Here is a 25,062-nt window from a genome sequence, read left to right on the forward strand (position 1 = left end):
CGGCCCGTGGTTATAACATGTTGTTGTTTAAAACAGGGCCATGACAACCCAGTGTCGGTAAAAAAATGTCACCTGACATAAAAGTTCAATAAAAAAGCAGCCTTTATGAAAGACATCTCTTATTGAAACAAGCCTTTATAAATGTTTATATGGGTTTAAGTCAGTTATCATGACATGCTTATGTAACCTGATCAATGCTGTCCTACAGTAAAGTGTTACCATTCATATTGCCAGCACTATTTTCAGTACATGTATGTATTCTAACCAATGCAGTCACTATGATGATGTTACTAAAGGGCGCTTTGGCCATGAGAGAGAGCCCAGGCTTGATGTGATTTGACAGCTCTGCAGCAATTTTGTTGTGTTAGGCAGTTTACGCAGCCAAGACTGAGCGGTGACTGCAGCGATTTGTCAGATTTGGAGAAGACTTCTAGCTCAGGCATTGCATGAGGAAAGGAAATACTATTATTTTAGATGAGGTTTTTAATAAACAGTCCTAACCAAGCATGATTTGAGTAGACTGAGAAAATGGCCCAGTACATGTGCGTAGTAATGTGTGTAGGGAATTAGCTTCTAAAATCTCACAGAAGTCTCATTTACATATTGCATTTTTAAATCTCATTTACATACTCAGCTCATGCTTGCTCCAATTTTAAAATGTAGTACACACAATCACTAGGCTTCTGTGACCGCAGCATTTTTAATAAAAAGTCTCATCACATGGCTGTTCACATTGTTCATCTTTCATTCTCAGCCAGAGCTAACATTTACCTAGTTTATGAGGCACTGCCTGGGAGTTAGACCCACTGCTGAATCTGAATAGGAGCCCTAGAGGAAATTTCAGTGGACTTTATACTGTATTATACAGACTCATCGTGCATTGAACCCACTGAGTCACACTTCCTTCAGGCCATTACCACTATTGTACCAAGCAAAGTCACTGAATAGCCTACTGCAATTGACAATTTATTCCTTGAGAACAAAATAAGAGCGCTACTACTGTACACTGAAAAAGTAATGCGCTGAATTTACCTCATTCAAAAGTGTACATCATTTCCACAGGAATAAAATATATTACATGAACACAGTTATTGCCAAAAGTATTCATCATGAAATTTATACACAATGTGAAGGGCCATACGCATTTTTAAATTATGTCAAAAACTGAAAAACGCCAAAAACGGAGATACAAGGTTTTGTCCCGACAACATATATATATATGTCTGTGTGTGTGTGTGTGTGTGTGTAGGACAGTAAGGATCTTGCACAAAGTAAGAGCAATTCAAAGCAAAATAAGCAAAAAAGGTAGTTTTCAAAACAGGCTGGACTAAAAATATAGAGAAAATGGGACTCCAACCGTGCAAGACCTGGTAGACCACCAAAACTGTCAGAATCAGGTAAAGAGAACAGCTTTCATTTTTGAGAGAGAAGAGAAAATTACGCTTCGGATCTGAAAACATCCACAGGTGTTTCTGTCCATACTTCCACTGTGAGAAGACAACTCAGCACTATGCGTCTGAAAGGATGTGTAGCTGTCAAGAAGCAGTTACTGAGAAAAGGAAACAAAGAAGTTGCTGGTGTTCTCAGAACAATGGACTGTCTATCCCCGAGTCCAGACCTCAGCAACACTGGATGTGTTTGATATTTTTTGGATCATGAGAAGCAGAAAATGCAACCAACTACTAAGACTGAACTTTGGAGGTATGGAAAATATTTTTCCATACCTCCAAATTTCAGTCTTAGAAGTTGGTTGCATTTTCTGCTTCTCATGATCCAACTAATAATAATATCAGATTTCTTTAAAAAATTAAAGCAAGCCTCCTGAAAAGAACATTAGCTGCAATAAAGACAAAGAGTGGACAAACTACATACTAAAAAAAATGAAACAGTATTTGTTGAGGCTTCTGTGTAACTTTCTGTTAAATATATATTTTCTGGGTTTTTTTCACCGACACTAAAAAATGAATAACTTGTATTTCATGGCTGTTTGAGTCGAAATTAAATAAATGAAGGGTGACTTTTGCAGAGAGCTGCATATCGCTACTGTCGTGACAAAACCTCACAAAAATGGAGATACAATGTTTTGTTCTGACAGTGACAATGTTATGTTCAGGTGTAAATGATGTATACATTTGAATCAAAAAGGAGTGCAAGTACTGTACATGGAAAAAGTGATGCTTTCAATGTACTTGATTTAAAGGTGATGGTCAACTACATATGAATAAAATATATTACATCAACAAAATTATTGCCAAAAGTAGGTAGACTGAAAGACAAAATTGTGTTGGGAGTTTTGAAGTCATACATCACCACTGACAACATCTTTTTAACTTTTAAGTTAATGCAATATGATTTTATTCCAAGCCATTTTAGACCTCTATTGTTGCATTCATCATGCAATTTTCTGCAGTGTAAAGCTGTTGTTCTCAAAAAGGTTTTTCCAACAGCGGCAGTTTTCTGTTCAAATGGAAATTATGTATTATTTTTTTCAATTATTTTTTTAACAAAGCCATTGGTAGAACATGTGATGCAGCAGGTTGTTATGGGCTTAAAAGTGCCACTGCAGTGCTGGATCACTTTAAGATGAAGTAGTATTTGTGACTCCAGTGCTACTACAAAGTTTATCATTTCTCTCCAGGGCTGCTAGTTGCGCATAAACCATTACTGGGCTAAGTTAGTGAAGGGCATGGAAAAGAAACGTCCCACGGTGCTGCACGCTTCACACAGGCACCTAAGGCAGTGTGAATATCATTTCTGCTCTTGGCTGAGCTGACAGGAGCGAGGAGGCTTGATGCTGCGTGGTGGTAAAACCAGCAGCTCTGCAGAATAAACGCCCCTGCAGCACTGCTACAAGCAGACAGTGAGGGAGACTGAAACAACCCACAGCCCTGAGCTCCAAAACCTGAGCAAAGCCTGCGGTGAAATAAACTGGACTGCTGCATATATGAATGGGTCAGTGCACCGAGGCACTGCTGAAGGCCAGATTGAGTTGCGCATGACCAACTAGTGATCTACTGCATTGGGCAGCTGTAGCAGAGGCATGACTCTCACTGTAAAAAACTGGTGTCATTAAGTTTGACTACAATTTACTGTTTCACATCAAACCACTCTGAATTACATTATCTACAGGTTAATGTTTTGAATTAGACATAATTTCTTAAAAATGGGTGGAATTCCCATTTAAAGTCCCATTTAATGTTAGTTTGTGTTTCTTCTACTGTTTATCTCCTGTTTGAGTGCTTTGTTTCATTCACTAGCCTAGTCTTTCTTTTTGTTTAGTCCATTTAATTCTTAATTTTCATTTTTTGGCTAAACCAGCACAAAAGTACAAAAGAAGGTCTCACATTCATGTAGACATATGTGAATTGTTGAGTTCAGAGAAGCACTAACCAAACCCATCTTACATATTTAGCTGTTTAAACTAAGCCATGATAGGATTCTGTACTTTAAATTCTGCATTGCATGTGGACCCAAGTCGAGAAACAGGTGTTCAAAAGGACATTAATACTTCATGGAACGTGATTATATTCGCTGTTGGACGTGAGTAATTCTTCATCCTGATTTGGATCAATTTGTATCTCCAATTAAACAGCATCATCTCCTTGGCTTGTTCACGGTGGTCCTCCTTTGGGAGCTTAAGCCATTTTCTTTCCCCCATACGGGATGCAAGTGGCCATTTTAAGTAACATAAACAACAGCAGATAATAATGCAGCACCGAACCCTTTGATTAACAAATCAAAGGCCTACATAGAAGGGCCCAGGCTTCTCCTGAGAGACTCATGCTCAGACATGAGTCATAGCAGCCTCTGCTGGAGCTTGTCCACCAGAGCAAGAGTGCCATCCTCTCACCATCTGCTTAGCACTTCTCCACTCCCCAGTCACTCCAGATCATTTATCATTATCAAAGCAAAGCCGACAGAGATGCTGCGGCGCACTCAGCTAAAGCGAGACTGTTCACTCCAGTCAAAAGGTACTCTTAGCCATTTTATAAAGACGCCAGAAAGGGGTTATATAGACGAGTGAAGGACCACTTTTGGTTTCTTAAAGAACCTTTCAATGGATGGTTCTTAACAGAACTATTTCTTTTACAGCAGTGGTCCTGGATTACCCCTGCCCTGCACGTTTTAGTGTTTTACCTGTTCTTACACACCTCATCCAACTAATCAGCTCATCAATGAGCCATTCCTGAGTCTATCTGGGTGTAGTGGAGCAGGAAAAACACTAAAATGTGCAAGACAAGGGCAGTGGCAGATCTAGAAAATTTTAGCAGGGGTGGCAGGGAGTTGCAGCAGGGTGGCATTATGAATGTGTGAGCAGGGATGAGGGTTTGCCAGTAGTGAAACAACTCTCAAAGCTGTACAGATGAGACATACTCGCAATGTGAATGTGCGAATGAGGGGTTGGAGAGAGGGTGCCGATAGCAAAACAACTCTCAAAGGCGCAAACCCCTGCACCACAGTGAGCCAATGACATGGCAGAAATTTTAGGGTACTATCTGGGGTGACCAATCAGATTTCAGGCAGGACACTGGCCACTCTGGTCACCCCTTTAAAACTGTGTATGGATAAATGGTACTTCAGGACCAGGGTTAGGAACCTATTTTACGGTCACTTAAGTCAGTGGTCCTTAAACCAGTCCTCAAGTCCCTGCAGACAGTCCACATTTGTGCTCCAACCTAACTCATAAAGGGATAGAGGAAAAAATGTGGACTCGAGGGCCTGATGACTGATTTGAGAACCACTGCCTTAAGTTCTATGTATTAAGTATGTAGTACAAATTCTAAAGTACTAGGTAATTATTTTGGGTAACATGGTAAGTTCCAAGACAGTTTAACTAAATCACACCAAAATGTCCTAAATATTTTCTTGTGGCAAAATACCATTATTCTGAGTAAAATATGGGTAAGTACACAGACAGTCAGACAGCTTAACTAAATTATATTGAAATGGCCAACAGGTTCTAGCTATTACGCAGAAAAAGACATAGTGAAGAATTTAATAACTGGAGAAATATTTTGAGAATTGGAGAATTAAAAACAAATTGCACTAAATTTTATTGTAATGTCACATGTTTAAGCAGGAAAGTAAATCGGAAAGAGTAAGGACCCAGTAAAATGTAGTAAAAATAACTGCTTTCCTCTACAAGCCTGAGTCTGTTCTGTTTCTAGATAATAAACAGGTTCTGTATGTTCTATATAAGACTTTTATGTCGTTAAGTGTCTTCCTCCTGCCTTATTACCCCATATAACTACCTGGTACTTGGAAGTGTTTCTAATATTTACTTTCCTGCTGTGACTTTACTGTGAAATCTAGTGTTAGTATGTTTGTATTTACCACTGTGTTACTCCAAATAATTCTCCGGTTATTATATTTTACTTTTTTTACTTTTTGTCCTTTGTCAGCTTAGCTAGAACATTAAATGCATTACCAGTATAAAAATACATGGTTTCATTCAAAACTGCTGTATATTCATTGGTAACAATTTTAGATAGGAATAGATAGGTAACAATTTTTGAAAGGAATATGGAATATATATATATATATATATATATATATATATATATATATATATATATAATGGAAACATTTTTATTTCTCAGATAAAGGCGGTATTAAGGTGGTATGTGTAAAGCCCACTCCCAACAACGCATAACATGAAAACTAAGAAAATGCTTGAAAGTGGTCTATAATGTGTTTTGCAACAAAACCTTCATATATACCAATAAAAATGTTTTTCCTAGACCTGCACATCCAAGCAAAGATCCTTACCTTTTAACAGTGCAGAGCTACGTATTCTCAAACAGACTGAGCACTCTTTGCTCTTAACACACTGTCTACTTACTTAAGTACTTTAAGCATTGTTCATAGAAAAGAACTGACTTGGAAGTGGAATGTAAAACAAACCCCAACTGAATATGTAACATGAACCAGAATACATTAGTTCACACGTTCTGTTCTCTTGTGGTTTCAGCCCATGATGGAACATTGGACATGCATAGTTAAACACCCACACTAATCCGCTTTCTTCTTTGTATTTTATTACTACTGTATTCCACTGCACTGTATCTCTTTCCAGTTATAAAAGTTATAAAATGCTAAGAAAATGATATCACCGCAGGTGAAAGCATCTTAAATGTAGGCAATAAGTCTAGTATTTCTCATAAGATTGCTGGTAGATTATTAGAAGATTGCATAACTGATTTCTACTATCCTGTTCACCTATATATATTATAATAGCATTATTTCTTAAAACAAGCTAAATCATCTGCCGAGACAGTGAAATCACTTTGTTTAAAATAACTAAGAAATAACTTTTAGAAGAAGCCAAAAAAAAAGACTATAAATGGGTTGAATGTTTTAATACTCTCACAACAGTATTATAATGAGAAATATTAGATATACTGACTGGGTTTAAGGTGATTTCACTAGCCGGTATATCCTTTTAACAGTGCAATCCATAATAAGTGTTTGCACCTACTTTTTCTCCAAAAGCGTTACTGCACACAGATCAAGATTAGAACTCCTGGCAAGGCAACTTCATTTGCTCTTGTTTATTCTTGTACTGCCTGATGGTGTTTCCCATCTGGATTGCCGGACAGTTTCTAATTTCTGTAATTAGCTATGGAAATGACAGCATTGTCAGAGCTAGGGTGAAAACTGTCAGACGACATTTGATATGAGCTAATCTGAGTGAAAATGCCAATGTTAAAGAATCTGGACAGGTTGGAGCTCACGGTTAAGCTCTGAGTTCTGCTGTGTTAGCCAGCACTTGTGTCATCTACTCATTCTTTAGCCCAAGGCTGTTGTTAAGCATGTAAGGTAAACCGAGATGCTTCACTGTAGCTGAATGTTTTCATTTTATGCACATTGTTGGGTAGCATAACTGCACTCATGATGAGCAAGAAGAGATAATGAGCTCCCATGTTTGACCTTTAGAGATCTTGATAAGGGATGCAGTGAAGACTCGCTGTAGACACCTGCTCAACCAGTGTTTATTTCTGAAAACAAGGGTATTAACAGGGAGTTTGTTCCCTCTAACAGCCTCGACTCAGCTCAGATGTTGCAACATTGCTGTGAGGATTTGATTGCATTCAGCCATAAGAGCATTAATGAGGACAAGTCCTGATGTTGGGTGATTAGTTCTGGATCACTTTAACTCATCCCAAAGATGCAGGATGGTAGCTCCATCACTCCAGAGAACACAGTACCACTGCTCCACAGCCCAAAGCTGGGTTTATACCCCTCTAGTCGACACTTGGCATTGGGCATGGTGACCTTAGGCTCATGTGCAGCTGCTCCATCCTATTGGCAATGCTTTTCTATGGAAATTATACAGGCTATGCCTGCACAGCTGAACCTCTCAGGAACAGGTGCATCTTAATAGGTTCCCCAGTAGGAGGGGGTGTCTGGATACTTTTGGAAATATGGAGTAGGTCACTTTTTAACAGGCCGTCTGTGTAACTCTGGGCGATGGTAGCTATGGTCTGTTTTTATTTCTTTTCTTTTTATGTGCCAAAGTATGCTGGTATTACTAATAGATTTATGTTAGCGTGAAGCCGAAAAGGTTAAGGTCTTCAGGTCTTCTACTCACGAAAGAGTAATAGCACAGCAGGGATATACGGGTCACCACCATAGTCTCAACTGTGTACTTCAGACTCTAAGCTTAGCTTTTTAGCATTACTTTTTGTGGCTAATTTGGAGTTTCTCCTGATAAGCTATCACTAAACCAACTGTTCCAGGTGGTTGTTATTAGTATAACGATGCCAAATGGAGGTGTAACAGTAAATGACAGACATGATGTTAGTATAACATTATTTAGCTTAGCAGTCAATTTTCAGCACAGTGAGATGGTGAAAACGACCGAGCCGTTAACTGTAACCACATCAGTGGACAGTGAGGTGACCGCAGCGCTGCTGTCTATTTAAATCTGTCCAGAAACAGGAACACGTAGCCTACCTCAGAGCAGGTCCTTCTGTCGAGCTCGCCTTTATTTCAGCATCGTCGCGCTCACTGTGGACGGAAACAGCGTCCATGTTGACCGCCTCCTTCACCGACCTGCTCCGTAAAGCTCGCGCGCTCTGAAAAAAAACAGCAAATCTCAGCAGTGTGGCACTGTGCGCGAGCTCATGGAGTCCAACATGATGCTCGTGCTCTCCGTGTCGGAGCTAAAGGCAGTGTACGGTGTGTGTGTGTGTGTGTGTGTATATGTGTGTGTGCGCGTTCACTCTACTCTCTGATTGGTGGGGCGCGCGCTGCGCGTGCTGAGCGCTGCTGTGGAGGGGCAGGAGGGTCGCTGTTCAGCTCGGGGTGGTGCTGACGGACCACTCAACTCCACTGCAGTGCTTTATCACACATACCGCAAACGTAAACATTTTATTTATATATTACTTTTGTTTGGAAAGTGTCTCTTTACTTATATCACAATACAGTGATGTCTCGATTCAACACATTCAACACATTTTTTTAAAAACAAAAATAAGTAGTAGCTGAAAATATGCCTCATGTTTATATGTGAGTATTTCCATTTTCAGTTTATTACAGCATTTAACATTGTAAAAACACTTATAAAAGTCCTCAGAATGGCATTCAGGCTAAACACAAAAGATTTGCTTCATAGTGGACAGAGGTAATGCACTGCTAACAAGCTAACATGCATAACCAAGAACGGTGATAAGATGTGATGCAATGTGATGCGTTATATTGCTATTACTCCGAGATCTTTATTAGGAACACTATACTAATACTGGGCAAGGCCTCCCTTTGCTCTCAAAACAGCCTCAGTTCTTCATGGCATGGACTCCACAAGATGTTGGAAACATTCCTTTGAGAATTCCTTTGCGATGATTGACTGGTGTGCCCCACACCATTACACCACCTCCACCAGCCTGGACTGTTGACACAAGACAGGTTAGGTTCATAGATAGAATTGTGACGCTATCATCTGCTTGCTGAAACTAAGATTCAGACCAGGCTACCTTTTCTCCAGTATTCATCTTTACAGTTTTAGTGAGGCTGTGTCCACTGATGCCTCAGCTTTCTGTTCTTGGCTGACAGAAATGGAACCTGATGTGGTCTTCTGCTGTTGTAGCCCATCTGCCTCAGGGTTCAATGTGTTGTGCATTCTGAAATGCGTTTTTGCTCACCACAATTGAACGGAGTGGTTGTCTGAGTTATTGTAGCCTTTCTGTCAGCTTGAACCAGTCTGGCCATTCTTCACTGACCTCTTTCATCAACAAGCTGTTTCCGTCCACTGAACAGCCGCTCACTGAATGTTTTTTCTTTATTGTACCATTTTGAGTACACTCTACATCCTCAGAAAAAAAGGTATTAAGCCTTCGCTGGGGTGGTATCATCAAGGCTGCATCTTCAGTACCTGTAGTCAGGGAACATAATTGTACCATATTCCATTGAAATGATATTTTAAGTTCTATTAACTCCAAACATCCTGTCTTGATTCCAGGCTTTTGAATTTATTGTTCTGTTTTGAAACATTAGGTTATGAAGAAGTACAAATATCTACTTTTGACCTGGGAAAACCATATTTGAGGTACACAATTGGACCTTAAAACCATTGTTGTACCTTTGAGGGCACATGTTCAGTGTTTGTACCCTGATTAATGAAAAATGTACCTGCTCAGTACATTTTTTCTGACAGTTGTGTATAAAAAAATCCCAGGAGATCAGCAGTTAAGAAATACTCTAACCAGCCCATCTGGCACCAACAATCATGGCACAGACAAAATCACTCAGGTGACCTTTTTTCCCATTCTGATGGTTAATCTGAACATTAACTGAAGTTGCTGGCACATTTTTGCATGATTTTAGACACTGCGCTGCTGCCCCACGATTGACTGATTAGATAATTGCACAAATGAGTAGGCATGCAGGTTTTCCTAATAAAGTGCTCGGTGGGTGTATGTAGAGTGTAACAATACACATTATATATATTTTTAGACCCTGCACCATATAATAGTGCATATGTAGATATATAGCAGCATACAGGATCAAAAGAAATGGCCCAAAATTACTTGAAGAAAAAGATCTGGTTGACTTACAAAGACTTACATTAAAAGAAAAGTATGTTTTTTCCTTGTTGTCATATCAAGTCATTGACAGCAGCAATATCTACATCTATCTATCTATCTATCTATATATATATATACACACACACACACACACACACATATATATATATATATATATATATATATATATATATACACACACACACACACACACACATATATATATATATATATATATATATATATATAATTACTACAACACTATAACATAAAGATAAATTACCTCTCTAAAAAAGAGGGAAAAAACATTGCAGCATTACAGCATTGTTACCAATAAAGCAGTGCATGCATATACATACTGAGTTATTCTTAGGTTATAGGTGTATACAGTAAAACTTTAAGTCTGATGGTGGACCCTGGCCACTTAAGGGGTTAGCATATCCTCTACAGTGAACACCCTTCTGCTCATTGTAGAACTCAATTACTATTTATTTGCCATATTTAACATATTGGGGAAAAAAAAGAAACGTTTTCCTAAGGGGGCTTTACCCTCTACTTCCAAACTTGTACAGTGGGCAGCGCTGCACTGGGTCAGCTTGAGGTTTTAATGCAGGTCTGAAAAAAAGGTAATAAAAGCTGTGTATGATTTTTACCATCATTGTGTGGATTTTTAACTCACCTGCTTAATTGGTGGAGTTGAGGAACTGACTTTAAGTATTTATCTTCACATCATCAGTGCATTCATCTTTTAGTTTAATAAACATTGTCCTATTGTTGAACACTAATAAACTGACCCCTTTAAACATCATTAATGGGCCCATGTCATGGAAAAACACATGGAATTTTTTTTTTAAAAACAATGTTTGATGTATGAAGTGTACCATTCATTCTTCAGTACATACAGTCCATATTTGCAAGAATGGCCCATTTTAAATTCATTGGGCCTCATTCACCAATATTTTCCTAAGTTTTTTCTTAAATGTGTTCTTGAGAAAGGTCCTAAGAAAGAGTCTACGCCAGATTCATGACATCTTCTTAAAGCGCAGAATTGTTCCCACCTTTGTGCTCGAGTGTGTGTCGAGTCTGTTCTTACCTAAGAACAAATCCCAAATCAGAGAACACTGGTGAATGTCAGAGTCTTCAGAAAAACTGCATAAGTGGGTTTTAAGAAGAAATTTCTTCTTAAGAACGGTTGGTGAATGAGGCCCATTGTTTCTGTGATGTAACAAAAACCAACACAATTATATATATCTGCCTATTTAACCTCTGTCAATTCAAATTGAACTTATAAAGAGTGTTTCAGCTTTGACTGCTTTTTGAACAAGGTACAATACAGGCCAGCCAATCAGAACAGAAGTCATTTACATTTATCAATCTTAAAGGCACAGTATAAAAATAGCCTTTTTGATTCTGAGGGATAAAAAATGGTTGACAAATGGGCATGTGAAAAATGAATTATGATTGTTTTTAGTGCAAAAAAAACACCTCATTCCATATGTGGATCTCAGAATAAAAAACAAATGCAAGACAAATGTAGGATATGGACTCTGCTGGCTGTCATTTGAATATCCTACAATAAACATCCTGCATCTTGATCCCTCAGTGAGCCAGGGAAGGCATCATCTGTCAGACAGCAGATTATCCAGAGGGCTTTCTATTATGTATCATGTGTTCAGTGCTCTCTCTGGCTGCTGCTGAGATTCATTTAGCCCTGTCTGCTCAGGATCAGGGGTGTTTCTGAACTGCCGCCCATGCTAATTTCCAGTGCCAGCTTTTCTGCAGCGTGGAACAGAAGGATTTATTTACAGCCCCACTGCATCTGAGGACCAGTGAACATCTTCCCAATAAAGGCAGAGAGAAGATAATAACAGTTTACTGACTGGTGGACCTGCTTGGTTAAATATGCTCAGCAGGATTACTTCAGTGTTTTGTTTAGTTGTTTTGTGGACATTATGAGATACATACAGTAACTGCTGTGGACTGTCATGCAACCTAGATTTATGATTTATGCAGTCCACACATGTATTTTTATTTTGGCAACATTTTAAACTATGAAATTAGTACAAAATGTATCTCAATTTCTCTCAGGCACATGATAAATGCATAGTGGTGAGTTAGGCATAAGGCACTTTGCTGCCCCCTACTGTCTAAAGGATGACATATGCAGTCTTTCAATATTCAAAGGTGGCTCATTTGCCAGTAAACTGCAGGAGATCCATGATTTGTTCTGCATTACAGTTGACTGCATTACAGTCCTATTTCTGTGCACATGGGCAATGTAGTGCACACTACTTGTAGAGGTTTATTACTGTGTGGGCTGAAGTGTTCTTATACAGTTTTATTGCAGTATAGAATGCACAATTCTTCTAGGCTTATGTCAGAGTAGGATTTACTGTTGATGAACTGCTCCTAATTAGGCTTAATGCAGTGTAGGGTGAACTGTTGCAATGTAAGCTGAACTGTTCTTGTACAGGCTTATTGCAGTGTAGTGTGAATTGTTCTTGTACAGGCTAATTCTTGTACAGCTTTTTGCAGTGTAGGGTGCACTATACTTGCACAGTTTTACATAGTTCTTGTACACAAATTTTGCAGTGTAGGATGAACTGTTCCTATACAGACTTTTTGCAGTGTAGGGTGAGCTGTTCTTGTATGGGTTTATTACAGTGTAGGGTGGACTGAACTTGTACATGTTTATTATAGGGTAAGGTGAACAGGCCCTATACAGACTTCTTGCAGTGTAGACTGAACTGTTCTTATTCAGGCTTATTGGAGTGAAATGTGAACCATTCCTGTACAGGCTTATTGCAGTGTAGGGTGAACTGTTCTTGTACAGGCTTATTGCAGTGTAGTGTGAACTGTTTGTGTACAGCCTTACTCTTGTAAAAACTCATTGCAGTGTATAGCTAACTGTTCTTGTACAGGCTTATTCTTGTACAGGTTTATTTCAGTATAGGGTGCATAGTTCTTGTACAAGCGTATTGCAGCGTAGTGTGAATTGTTCGTGTACAGGCTCATTCTTGTATAAACTCATTGCAGAGTATAGTGAACTGTTCATGTACAGTCCTATTGCAGTGTAGGGTGAACTGTTCATATACAGACTTCTTGCAGTGAAGGGTGAACTGTTCTTGTACAGGATTATTGCAGTGTAAGGTGAACTGTTCTTGTACAAACTTATTTCAATGTAGAATGATATCAGAAATTCAGTCTGAATAAGTAAAATGTCAAAGAGCCTTATCTGGCATGTAGAAAAATAAGTGGAACTTTTACATTTTAAAAAATAAGGTCTTAAACTAAATGTGTACATGTCAGAACTCAGTTTGCAGTATCATTCAATGGAAAAATCTACTAATTTTTCTAATGTAAAAAATATTTTTTACTTGTGAAAGTTGAATTGCCATATGTCAAAATTTTATTCTTACTAGTTAAACTATCCCTCCCATTAAAATGAACTGGGAAAAAAGAGTACTCACCGAAAACTTACCAACCAAGATACGTTTCTTCAGCTTTATTTGTTTTTTTTTTCTAGTCGTCATAACACGTTTAGCAGTTAAAATGCAATTAAATTTCTGATGTCAAGATACTGTAGATTAAAAGCTAAAACGCCTCTCCATAGACAACAGCGTGGCGTGCGTTCATGGCGTGCGCAAGAAGGGGCCTCAGTTTGGAGTGGTGGGCGGGGATAATAGAGATTCGCCACGCCCCCTAGGCGTGTCACTACAGCGCATACTACAGTGCGAGTCTACATGAGCAGCCTTCAGTAAATTTACTCGTACTCCTCCTGGAAGCATGAAGGAGCCGAATGGGAAAAGCCGCACTAGTGGACATTGTAGAAAGGATAAGCAGTAACCAGGCGCCATGACTTCCTCAAGAAACCCCTTTTTCACCGCCTCTTGCCTCGCTTTGTTGATTATTTCCTTAACAGTTGTTGTGAAGAAATGGCACTTCGGTCTCAGAGAGAAGGCTTCAGGGGCTCCAAACGTGGATTTAACTCGTGACAAACTGCTGCAGCAGCTAAAAGAAAGGCAACAAGAACTGCTTCCCTTCTATATAACATCTCCTGGACAGCAGTTACCCGGAAACTCACCGGTTTTCTCAAATGTAGATGCCCGAAGGAATGAAACCTCGGAGGGCTCGACCACTTCGGACATTGGCTGCAGTGAGTTGAGTGGGATGACAGTGGTGGATTTCCTCGGCGCGGGTTACACTAAAACAGTGCTGAAAGTTGTCCTACAGCAAGGAACGGACGTAGCACTGAAATCTGTGAATGAGCAGGGCACTGACATGAGGTCTTGCCTAGAAGACTTTAGAGACCCTCAGAGCTGTCAAGAGCTTGTGTCTTTCAAACTGAGGAAGGAAATCGTCCTCCTGCAGAGGCTACAGCACCCCAACATTGTTAAGGTAAGCTCTGGAACAACCTAACTGTCTGGCTGAACTTCTACAAGCAGTTCAGGTTCACAAGAGAAAGTCTGTTCATGAGATGAACGCTTGTTTAACGGCTTTAATGAAATAGTGTCACATGACGTAGCACAGTTATTCTGAGGTCCTAGAAAGTGGGAAATTGCATTAGGCCTGTTTGAACTCTGGTGTTCCTGTATCACATGGTGTTCATTTTCTGACAACATTACTCTTAAAAATTAAAGCCCCCTTTTTTGGAAGTAGGGCTGGGCAGTATGACATTATATACGGTATTCGTGATAAATTATGTCATAGTACAGTACAGTATGCTTTTCTGAACACATCATGCATATCTTCAGTACTTGTAAAACACTGACCAACTGCATGTTTCATTATAAGGGGAGCAACATTAGTCATGTTTGACTGGATTTAGTGCAACACTGTATGGCAAATGTTGAATAAAAATCATTGTATTCACAGTTTTTGATAGTATTTTTTTTAAATATAGCACTACTGGTTCTTTTTTCTCTGCTTCAACTCATCAGATGTCTGAAAAAATAAATAACATAACATATCGTGTATCAAACGTTTTAAGTATATTATGTGATATTATATTTACTATGCGATATTATATTTTTGTCATATCGCCCACCTCTAAGAAAAAAGAATTTTCATCATTATAATGCATAAAGAGTCCTCAGAGCCCTTTTTGCTATGAGTGTAGATGTAATAAGCCTGGGATTTTAAAGGAATTGAAAAGGTTCTTTACTCTCGCACATCATCTTTTAAGAACTAAACTATAAAAAATAAAGGTTCCTAAATGATTCTCAGCTTGGATGTTTGGTTCTAGGAAAAAAACATTTATTGATGTAAAACCAGGGCTGCGCACTGTATTTATTGTTATATGGTGATAAATTATTTCACAATATGTGACAGTATACTTTTCTGAGCATATCAGGGATTATGAAGAGAGCACAATGAGTCCTGTTTACATGGATTTAGGAGGCAGAATATATGGAATGTTGAATTCACTACAGAGAACCCTTTTTAGCACCTTCAGTTCAAGAGCGTGGGGTAGATTAAGCAATTATGGGACAATTTAAGAAACTCTTAGAACTTCTTATTCCAGTTTCAGCTGATGCTTAATGGTGACTTATTTCTGAAGGAACTGAAGGAAATATGGTAAATGGTAATTAAATTGGTTAAAAGGTGGGGTCTAAGACCAATGTGTACTTAAGACACTTATACCATTTTATCTGAGTCCAGTCTATCCTACATTTGTCCACTGCCCTTAACCGTTTCAAGCCATTACTTAATGATGGTTAAATGCTGGCCTGTGGTTGAACTGCTGACAAACGTGTCTTGTTTGACCATTGCAGCTGAGAGGTCAGTGCCAGGACAGTGGCCTGGTGGGGGGGATCGTGGCGGTGCTGGAGCAGGGAACCCCAGTGCAGATGATTCAGCTCCTGCAGAGCCCCTGGGAAGAGCGCTTTCGGGTAAGAGCTTCAGTCTACAACTCCCCCAACCCCCTCCCACTGAGAGTTAATCAGGAGTTCCCCACCCACAGCCCCCCCACTGGGCATACCTGAGGCGGGGGCTGGATGAAAATTCTCTGGCCTGGCTGGATTAACTAAAGCCCTATCTCCATACCAGCTAGCTTGATCAAATACTCTGAGGGACAGATGTCTGTCTCGAATGTCTCTGCTCGCTCTTTAAACTGAGCACTATCTGGAGCTCTGTGGGACAGAGCGAGGATCTGATACTGGCCTTCAGGACGGGAGAAATGCTTTGTGGAAGTGTTCGGTTCACCAGAGGCAGGTGCAGATAGTCGGCCTTCTTTGAGTCATGATAGTGTCAGAGGAGAAATGGTTCTTTTTAAAAATTGTGTACAGTTTACATACTCAGCTGCTCTGTGGAACTTCTGCCAGTTCAGTGTCCACCTCTGTATCTGCTGTGTAATGGACAAACATGAAAAATTCAAAAGCGTGGCCTAATTTTCTCTGTTATCAAAAACTAATAGTTTGGTAAATGTTTGCTGTAGGGCTGTGTTCATAAGGCTACATGAAACCTACACGTCTTTTGTCTGACATTTGCAGATGTTTGAAGACCACCAGTCAAAAGACATGTTTTTATTGATTTTCCAAGTGAAAATTTCTATTTTTTTGTTGAGTTTAATGTAGTGGAAAAAATAAAACATCAAATATAAAATGTGTCATAACTTTTACATAAGCTACATTTTTATGTTATGTTTTTTAATATGTTAAATTCGGCAAATAAGCAGTAATTGTGCACTAAACTGCACAAATGTGTTCTCTATAGAGGATGTGTTGACTTATTTTCACATAGAAGATCAACAAAACGTGTAATTTGGGGGTGAGCAAGCTTTTGCATTTGACTGTGTATCTATATAAACATTTATAAAGACAAACAGTCTAAAGAAAAAAAACTAATAAAAATAGGCAACAATTTACTGAAGGGTCGCGTTTGTAAGGCTTCATGATGTCTACATAAGTGTTTTATGACGCCTTACATAAACCTACATTAACATTTATAAAGGCTTATTCCAACAAGCATCAGTTGTAATTACACTTTCTGGTGTGAAACTGACTAAAGCAGCCTTTATGACAACTGAAACTTATTGGAAGAAGCCTTTATAAATGTTAATGTAGCTTTATGTCATGTAAGTGTCATGTAGCCTTACAAATGCCGCCATTCAGTAAATTGCTACCTATTTTAAATGTGTTTTTTCTTTACTTTATTTGAAAATGCCATTTGCATTTTTTTTGACCAACAGAAAGTTTGAAAAGTAAACTTTTCGTGTGTTTTAAGAATGCTGCTATCTGGCTGTTTTAAGACGCTAGTTCTCAATCCCAGTCCTGTGGTACTGTGCTCTGCACATTCTTGACTTTCTTCTGCTTTAGCCCACCACACCCACCTCATCAAAGACTTGATGATTAGGTATTGAGTTGAATCAGGTGTGTTAGAATAAGGAAACCACAAAAATGTGCAGAGGGTCCCCAGGGCTGCGGTGGGGAAGCCCTGCTTTAAGAAGACAAAGATGTAGATCTTGATAGATTGCTGTGCAGAACGGTGTTGAACATATTCCTTACATCCGTGTGAATACCAGACATTCATGTCCATGTCCTTTCTTGGAGAATGAGATCAGGTATACACTGCCTGTCAAAAGTTTGGGGACACCTAGCATTTCAAAATGTTTTACTTAACGTGTTTTTGTTGGTTTGCATTTGAACTAGAAAGCTGTTTAGACCTATTTCTTTGTATGAACTGCAACACTGATGGAATCTTTAACAAATATATTCTACTATATTATACTAAAGGGAAATTCCACTGATTTTTCAAAATCTGTGCATAAGTTAATTTTTGAGAAGTAAACAGTCATAAAAAGTGGTTTGATGTGCAGTGTGATTCATTGTAGAAAAACATACCAACTCAATTTTTTTACAGTGGTGGTGATGGCAGCCAGTGGTCCCAATGTCTATAATGCAAATATAGCCATTTTGTTTACTATGCAAAATGACCAGTGAACCATTAGAGGGTTTTTATATGTCAAGATGATGGTAAATTGGTGTTAAATTTGAAAAAAGGAGTTTTCTTTGGGGGCTGTTTTGACTCACAACTTCTTAAATGTGCCATAGGATAACTGCCAGTGTATCTATATCTACAGTTAATGTTTGCCGTCAGTAAAATCTCTGAACAAGTTCTTTATGCTAATTTTGCTTTCTTTCTTAAAGTCTCAGGCTTATTACATTCTAAACCTTTATTATTCAGTAACTACAGGGACTTCAGTGCAAACTGGCTGAGCTATTCTTAGGTTATAGAAGTGTGTAATAAAACTTTGGGACTGCTGGTGGGCGCTGGCCATTTAAGGGGTTAACCCTCTATGCTCTGTACTGCAGGTTTGTCTTGGCCTGGTCAGGCTTCTTCACTACCTGTCCCACTCTCCACTGGGCTCCGTGGCCCTGCTGGACTTCCAGCCCCGTCAGTTTGTCATGGTGTCTGGCGAGCTAAAGCTGACCGATCTGGACGATGCCAGTGTCAGAGAACCTTCCTGCCAGATGGACTCAGACTGCTTGCTGCAGTTCCCACTCCGCAACTTTACCGTCCCCTGCTCAGCCAGCGGAGTGTGTGAGGGCCTCAACGAAATGAGGAACCTGTACAATGCCTACAGGTGAGCGCGCCCACATTCCACGTTTATTGTCTGTGCTGGAAGATAAAGAGCTTGTTTTACAAGTGTCTCGCAGGGCTGGCGCGAGGGAGCTTTATAGCCTCCCCGCCCACTGCGCTTGTTCTGATTAATTATCCACCGTGTTGAGTATCACAGGCGGCAGTTGAAGTGTATTGATCGGACAGCTAAAGTTTCTGCCTGCTTCTGTCTGGCAGACTGGCAGAACATATCAGTGTCATTGTAAGAAAGGCTTAAATAATAATCAGACAAGGGTAAATGTCCATGCCTAAATGTTTCACTGTGATTTTTATGCAGATACAATGGTTCTGTATTCAACATATTGCAACCAGAATAAGGCTCATTTACATATATCAGTCTTAAAGGCACAGTAACAAAAACAGCTTGTTTATTCTAAGGGATAAAAAGAGTTTGGAAAATGGTCATGTAATAATGAATTATAACTGTTTTGGTAGAAACCTACCCCAAACATAACATAACATCTATTAATGTAACTTAAAAAAACGTGTATAGTATTTTTAAATCATTTTATTGGTCAGTTTGTGAAGAAATATTCACGCAATGCAGAAGTCTATATTTTTTTAATTACAAAAAGAGTTGCGAGGTTTTCTTAAGTCAGTGATTGTATGCAGCTGGGGGAGTTAGCATGCTAATTCAGGTATACATTTGCTTTCAATCTCCAGATACTTCTTCATCTATCTGCTGCCTCATCAGGCTCCGACAACGCTGAAGCCTCTTGTGGATCGGATAATGAACACCACAGGTGAGCAGTCTCTCCCTCTGTGTGGTTTCAGTCATCAAAACGTGTCTTGATTGGTGAAAACATGACTAATGGTGTTTTTTTCTTTTTGCAATAGGGGAGCTGAAACATAATGTTAACGAAACACTGGAGGCCTTTGAAGAGGTTTTGCATGTATTCAAGTCTGGGCTGCATCTGCAGAACATGCCGCCATCGATAATTAAAGGTAAGACAGCATTAAACCTTATCCTCTGATATTGTTCATTGAATGGTGATTTTTATCCATTGTTTTACAGGCTTTAACATGTTGCTTCATAAAGCGTTTCCTGCAGATAGAACTACTCACAGCAGGGTGCACTCTTAAAAAAAAAAAGGTCCTAATAAGGGTCCTTTGAAGCGATGCCATAGAAGAACCATGCTTGGTTCCCTGAAGAACATTTCAATGGAAGCATTTTTGGAAGCTTTTTTAAAGTTTGAAAAGCCTCAATGTAAGTTAAAGCTACAAATTAAAGGTTTTTTGTAGAACCATGTGTCCAAGCTGAACCATTGAAGAACCTTTAGTTTTAGCTGGTAGGTTTATATAGTTGTTCTAGCTGCTAGAAGCTCTGTATGAAACAGCATGTTAAAGGTTGTAAGACAATGGATAAAAATCACAATCAGTGCACAGTGTTCTCTGTTCCTATTGTCTTAGTGAAGGTTGAACAGAAAGTTTAGCAAATTTTGCTTGAGATTTGCTGAAGTTCTACAGGAGAAAATGCACTTTAGTCTTTAATAAGCTGCCCCTCATATATCAGCGCTCAAAAAGAGACATACTTAATCATTTTGACCAGACAAAGAACATTGCTGATTCTGAATGTATTTCAGGAGATGATTGCTGTAAATATGATGTGTGCCTATATTAATGTCAAAAACATAGCTTGAACGGCACCTTTAAGCAGATGTGCAAACGGTCGTAAAAAGAAGCTGCGTAACTTAATCTGTCTTCAAGCGCTGGGTGAAATAGTGATGTCCCCTGCAGGACTTTGGGTCTCTCTCTCTCTCTCTCTCTCTCTCTCTCTCTCTCTCTCTCTCTCTCCCTGTGGAGAACCTGAGCTTTGACATCCATAAATCATCCACATGGCCAGAGTTCAACAACACAGAGGCATTAAAAAGAGCCAGATATTTTCAGAAGCTTCAAAATCGTATGTCCAAACAAGTTCACAGCAGCTCTTGTAAAATGTTTCCACACATTCAGAGAGTGGCTCATTTGTGAGGGAGTTTTTTTCCTCCCTTTTCCAGTGTTGGGCCACTGTTTTGGTGTTTGTTCCTTAGTAGCACCATGCTTTCTGTCTCTGCTTCTCTATGACACACTTGTGTTTGTTTTTTATTCCTTGTCAGGACATGAGGTCTCATATTCGTTCCATATGTATAACCATAATGTCCCATATGTATTATACATGTGTAACTACCTACATGTAATGGTAATGTGCCATATGTATTATGTCATCGCAATCCAAGGAATACAGAACAAAACTTTTTTTTTTTTTTATTGCACATCATTTGAACACAGCAGCTGCCATTCACATTGTGTGGACTTTTCATGATGAATGGACGAATAAACATGCTCCAAAATTGATTGGAACAAAAATCTCTTTACATTCACTCCAATGGAAAGTAAAGAAAATTTAGCCTTCTCTTGTAAAATTGCCATTTTGGAAATACTTGTATTATGTATTGTATATTTGTAACTATCTATATGTACTAGTAATGTCCCATATGTAGATGTGTAACTACCCAATGCACTAAGAATTTTCTAAGCCTAAACCTAATCCTAGAACCAATTTTGATCATAAAGAAATATTTTTCCCTTTCAGTTTTAAAAATTAGCATGTAACTTTTGTAAAAAGCACTTTACAAAGAACGTTTGTTTGTTGGTCCAAACATTGTAGGTTAGGCCTGTTTTTTCTGGTTTTCCTACAAAGTCAGAAGACTTCTGTCCTGAAAATGTACAAAAACAAACACAAACGCACACTCTCGCATTGAACCACCTCCCGTATGATGTTAAAGGCATGCCAGTGAGTAACGTGAGACCCTGCCACCTCTGCTGAGAGCACTAAAGCGGGAGGCGTCTGTTCTCTTTATATGCGCTGAACATGCTAATGTTTAGCAGATGAGCTTTACTGCAGACTTGAGTGAGTCTTGACTAGTTTGAAGTCTGATGTGTTTTTTTTCTCTCCTCTGCTCAGAGTACGCTGTATTGAAAGGCATGAGAACTGCTGGGAATATGGACTACAGATGCTGGCCTTCCTACGAGCTGCAGGCGTGTGTGCTGTCTGTACACAATGCTTTAGAGGCTGCCCACATCTGCAGCTCTCACCCACAATGCACCAGCTTCTCCCTGAGCAGTCAAAAGACATGGACAGGTTAGAATTTAGCTCTGATGAAGTGTAATTAGTAACTGCTTAGCACAATTACTACTAGTAATCCCTACCAAACTGAAACCAAATAGAATGCAGTCTGCTTTTAATGAAAAGCAGTTAAAACTACGCTTAGAAATATATGAATAATTATTAAGAATTTACATTTTCTTTTACTTATTTAGTGAGTTAGGATGGTATATATGGACCGTATTTTTAATGCTTTATTATTAGTAGTTAGTTAGTAGACAATATTTGTCATTGACATGTTGCTACACGTTCAATTTATCATACATAATTAGTGTATTGTACATAATTACAGTTAGTATTATTACAGTAAGTTATGTAACCTATGTAGTTGCAAATTGAGTTACATTCATGTTGGATTTACTTTCTGTATCGACAGGTTTGAGTCAGCACTTTCCGTTTGTTCCATTTCCATTTGTTTCTGTGTAAAACAATGACAAAATATGTAGTAAAAAGCTGTAGTAACTTTTCATCAAATTTGATACAATTTGATACAAATTTGCTAACTTTTCATCAAAATTGATACCATATTTGTGTTTAGAGATTTCATTTGATTTTATTATGGTATGGATTGAAAGCTTTCATCCGAGTTTCTCAGTTTTCAAAAAGATATATAGTACCATCTTAAAAAAGTCTTAGGCACTTAAGCACATTGTTTAAAACCATTTATCTTGGCAGTAACTGTTTTTTGGCCAGTAAAAGTAACGTATATCATTACAAAGAATGCAAATAAACATAAATACACTAAAAATGTAACAGGAATTTCTTATTTTGATAGAAGTAGTTGAGAGAAAAATAAAGTTTCTGAGCAAAAAATGCTTACTCCTAGATAAAAAGCTTTTTGACTGTAGTTTCTCATGTGCTTTTGCACAGCACTGTAAGTGATAAACACATGGTAGAGTATAATAATGTAGTTATATAGGGGATAATATAGGGGAAAAATATATTGGACAGTAAAATATATGGTAAATGACTAACTTATAAAATATTGTGCAAGTTAAATCACTATGTTTTATGAATATAGGAGGCAGTCATGCAAGGCAGTAAATTCCTCCATCGCTGGCTCATCTCTATGCGAATACATCAGACATGAAATGAACAGCTGTGGCTAGCACCATTCAATGTTATAAATCATCTCAGCACATCTTCATTGAGGCTGTGTTCCTAACCCTGGGCTCTCCTTGCCTTTACTTGTCTGCAGGACGACTTCTCGCCTCATTCAGGAGCGGCTTTGGCCAGCTGCTTCCAGATGTGAGCTCCACGGTCTACATGAGAAGCGCCAAAGCCTGAGCAGCTACGCTTTAAGGGAAAAGAGAGAGAGAAAGAGAGAGACGATGGGGGAGGGGGATGGGGAGAAGTCTGAAGTGAACGAATGTGATGTATTTATAGGCAACTCACTCAAAGGCCGTTTGATCTGCCTGCCAATCCTACATGCTGCCAAGAGGTGTTTAAAAGGATTTCCCTTCAGGTATAATTACTCCCTCTACAAGAAAAGAAACACCTAGTCCTCTGTTTTTTCACTCTTCTCTGTTGTGTTTGTATGGCACAGTTGAATGAAAGGATATTGAGCCTATTCTATACTGTCTACAGCAAGCAGAGAGAAAGAAAACAAGCTCTTATACAGATCTCCTTTGATGTTCATAGAGCCAGACGCTCCGCAGCTTTGTGCTATATGCTGGTACATCTTTGAGCGCAGTGTTCCAACAAGTCAGAAAGTACAGAAGCAACAGCTGTGCTTGAGCTAAGCTGTAGTTCAATTAACGAACCGGCTGTTTTAAGATGTTACGATGGCTTTGTCTTATGCGGTTCATTTTTGTGGTGGTTGACTAGGGCCACAACTAGGCCTGTACCTGGTGATGATTAACCGCGGTAACACGGTAACTGGTATCCCAAGTGACACCAAAAACTCAGTTATCTCCAGTTTAAAAACCCTTTGTTTATTTATTGATTTATTTCATGCAAACCATAGCAAGACACTAGTATTTCCAAATGAATATAACTCAACTTTAAAACATGTTGAATGAATTGATATTTTACATTAACCCCTTAAAATTACAGGTTTATTACATACTAAGTCTTATTATTCAGTAACTACTGGGACTTCAGTGCAAACTGGATGAGCTATTTTTAGGTTATAGAAGTGTGTAATAAAACTTTGGGTCTGCTGGTGGACCCAGGCCATTTAAAGGGTTAATACCACATGTATTTCACCTAACATAGATGAGATTGTTCTGTAAATGGGGCTGTTGAGCTGCACTGGTTGAACATGCTCTGGGGGAGGTGGATATAATGCCCACAGCATTGGGGACAAACCTCCCCCTCCCCCAACACAAATACAACCTCCCACCCTCCGCACCCCCCATTATGGTTTAACCATTTAAGATGGTTATTTTCCTCACAGTTACTCGCATAAGAGGACTCTTGTTACCGAAACATGCCTGCCTACAACTAATGTTTTCTTCTGTAAATGATTTATCTATAGGATGTTATTTGATTAATCAACTAATCAAACTACTTTTATGATGCATTGAAATAATCAAAGCTGTATCACCCCCTAAACGTCCTGTAATTTATTGCAATCTGTCAGAAAGATAATGTGTATCATTCTAGATATGAAGGTTAAACATTATCATAGAGCGCTTTTCTTTTTAAGAACGTGACACCTTTTTTACATAATCAATGTTGTTAACGACTTATCGACTTTGTCGACGTTCTGCTGTAGCCCTACAGTCTACCGTTCCTGTTTCCATCCAATGGATGAGATACTGTTGTTGTTCTTTCAGAGAAAGAGTTTGACAATATCTGTTGAGATGTAGTATGTTGTCTTTTTTGTGATGCAAGGAGTAAATAAAAAGCATTTTTTGTTTCATAGCTTCTTTTGTTTGGTCAAACTGAATATTAACCCTTTGGAATGTTAGTATTTTTTCCCTAGGTTTGAGGCAAAAACCTGTCACTCTACCCATTCTCCTCTACTTTCAATATGTAAACCATTTCAGTGGTGAGCTCCTTGTCATACCGTGCCCCGCATAGTTTACACAAAACCTTTCTGCTGCATGCTAATGCATCACTTGCAGGGTCATTATGGTTTAATTATTGCATGTAAATGCTCTCTCTCCCTTTTCTCATGGAGAGGGCCAAAAAACAAAAAGCGCATTAAGAACAATTAAAGTAAATTTGCCGTTAGCACACGAATGGGGGGAGCCATCTGGCCCTCCATTCAGGAGGGGTATTATAGATATGCACAGATAAGCACAGGCCCAGGGGTTACTCCACTGT

The 25,062-nt window shown here is 38.9% G+C and overlaps 2 protein-coding genes across 2 annotated transcripts in view; one reads left to right on the forward strand and one right to left on the reverse strand.

The window, feature by feature from the left end:
- Nucleotides 1-8,159, reverse strand: part of disp2 (dispatched homolog 2 (Drosophila)) — a 25,381-nt gene extending 17,222 nt beyond the window's left edge. Inside the window, exon 1 of the mRNA XM_036592995.1 lies at nt 7,957-8,159. Within this exon, the coding sequence (XP_036448888.1) occupies nt 7,957-8,033 (77 nt within the window). The 5' untranslated portion in view covers nt 8,034-8,159. The remainder of the gene's footprint in view (nt 1-7,956) is intronic.
- A 5,598-nt stretch (nt 8,160-13,757) lies between these two features.
- On the forward strand, nt 13,758-24,674 carry pkdccb (protein kinase domain containing, cytoplasmic b). Its single transcript, XM_036594128.1, has 7 exons — nt 13,758-14,423; nt 15,800-15,916; nt 18,338-18,609; nt 19,308-19,387; nt 19,482-19,589; nt 21,589-21,765; nt 22,988-24,674. The coding sequence occupies exons 1-7, from the start codon at nt 13,881-13,883 to the stop codon at nt 23,074-23,076; spliced, it is 1,386 nt and encodes a 461-aa protein (XP_036450021.1). The 5' UTR covers nt 13,758-13,880; the 3' UTR covers nt 23,077-24,674.
- The last annotated feature ends 388 nt before the right edge of the window (nt 24,675-25,062 follow it).

The sequence above is a fragment of the Colossoma macropomum genome, unplaced genomic scaffold, assembly GCF_904425465.1.
Source record: "Colossoma macropomum unplaced genomic scaffold, Colossoma_macropomum, whole genome shotgun sequence".
In the NCBI taxonomy this organism is placed as follows: domain Eukaryota; kingdom Metazoa; phylum Chordata; class Actinopteri; order Characiformes; family Serrasalmidae; genus Colossoma; species Colossoma macropomum.

Coding starts and splice junctions, on each gene's coding strand:
- pkdccb (XM_036594128.1), top strand. CDS start 13,881: ATGACTTCCTCAAGAAACCCCTTTTTCACCGCCTCTTGCCTCGCTTTG. Junction 19,388..19,481: donor TCGGATAATGAACACCACAG/GTGAGCAGTCTC, acceptor TTTTTGCAATAG/GGGAGCTGAAACATAATGTT. Junction 21,766..22,987: donor CAGTCAAAAGACATGGACAG/GTTAGAATTTAG, acceptor ACTTGTCTGCAG/GACGACTTCTCGCCTCATTC.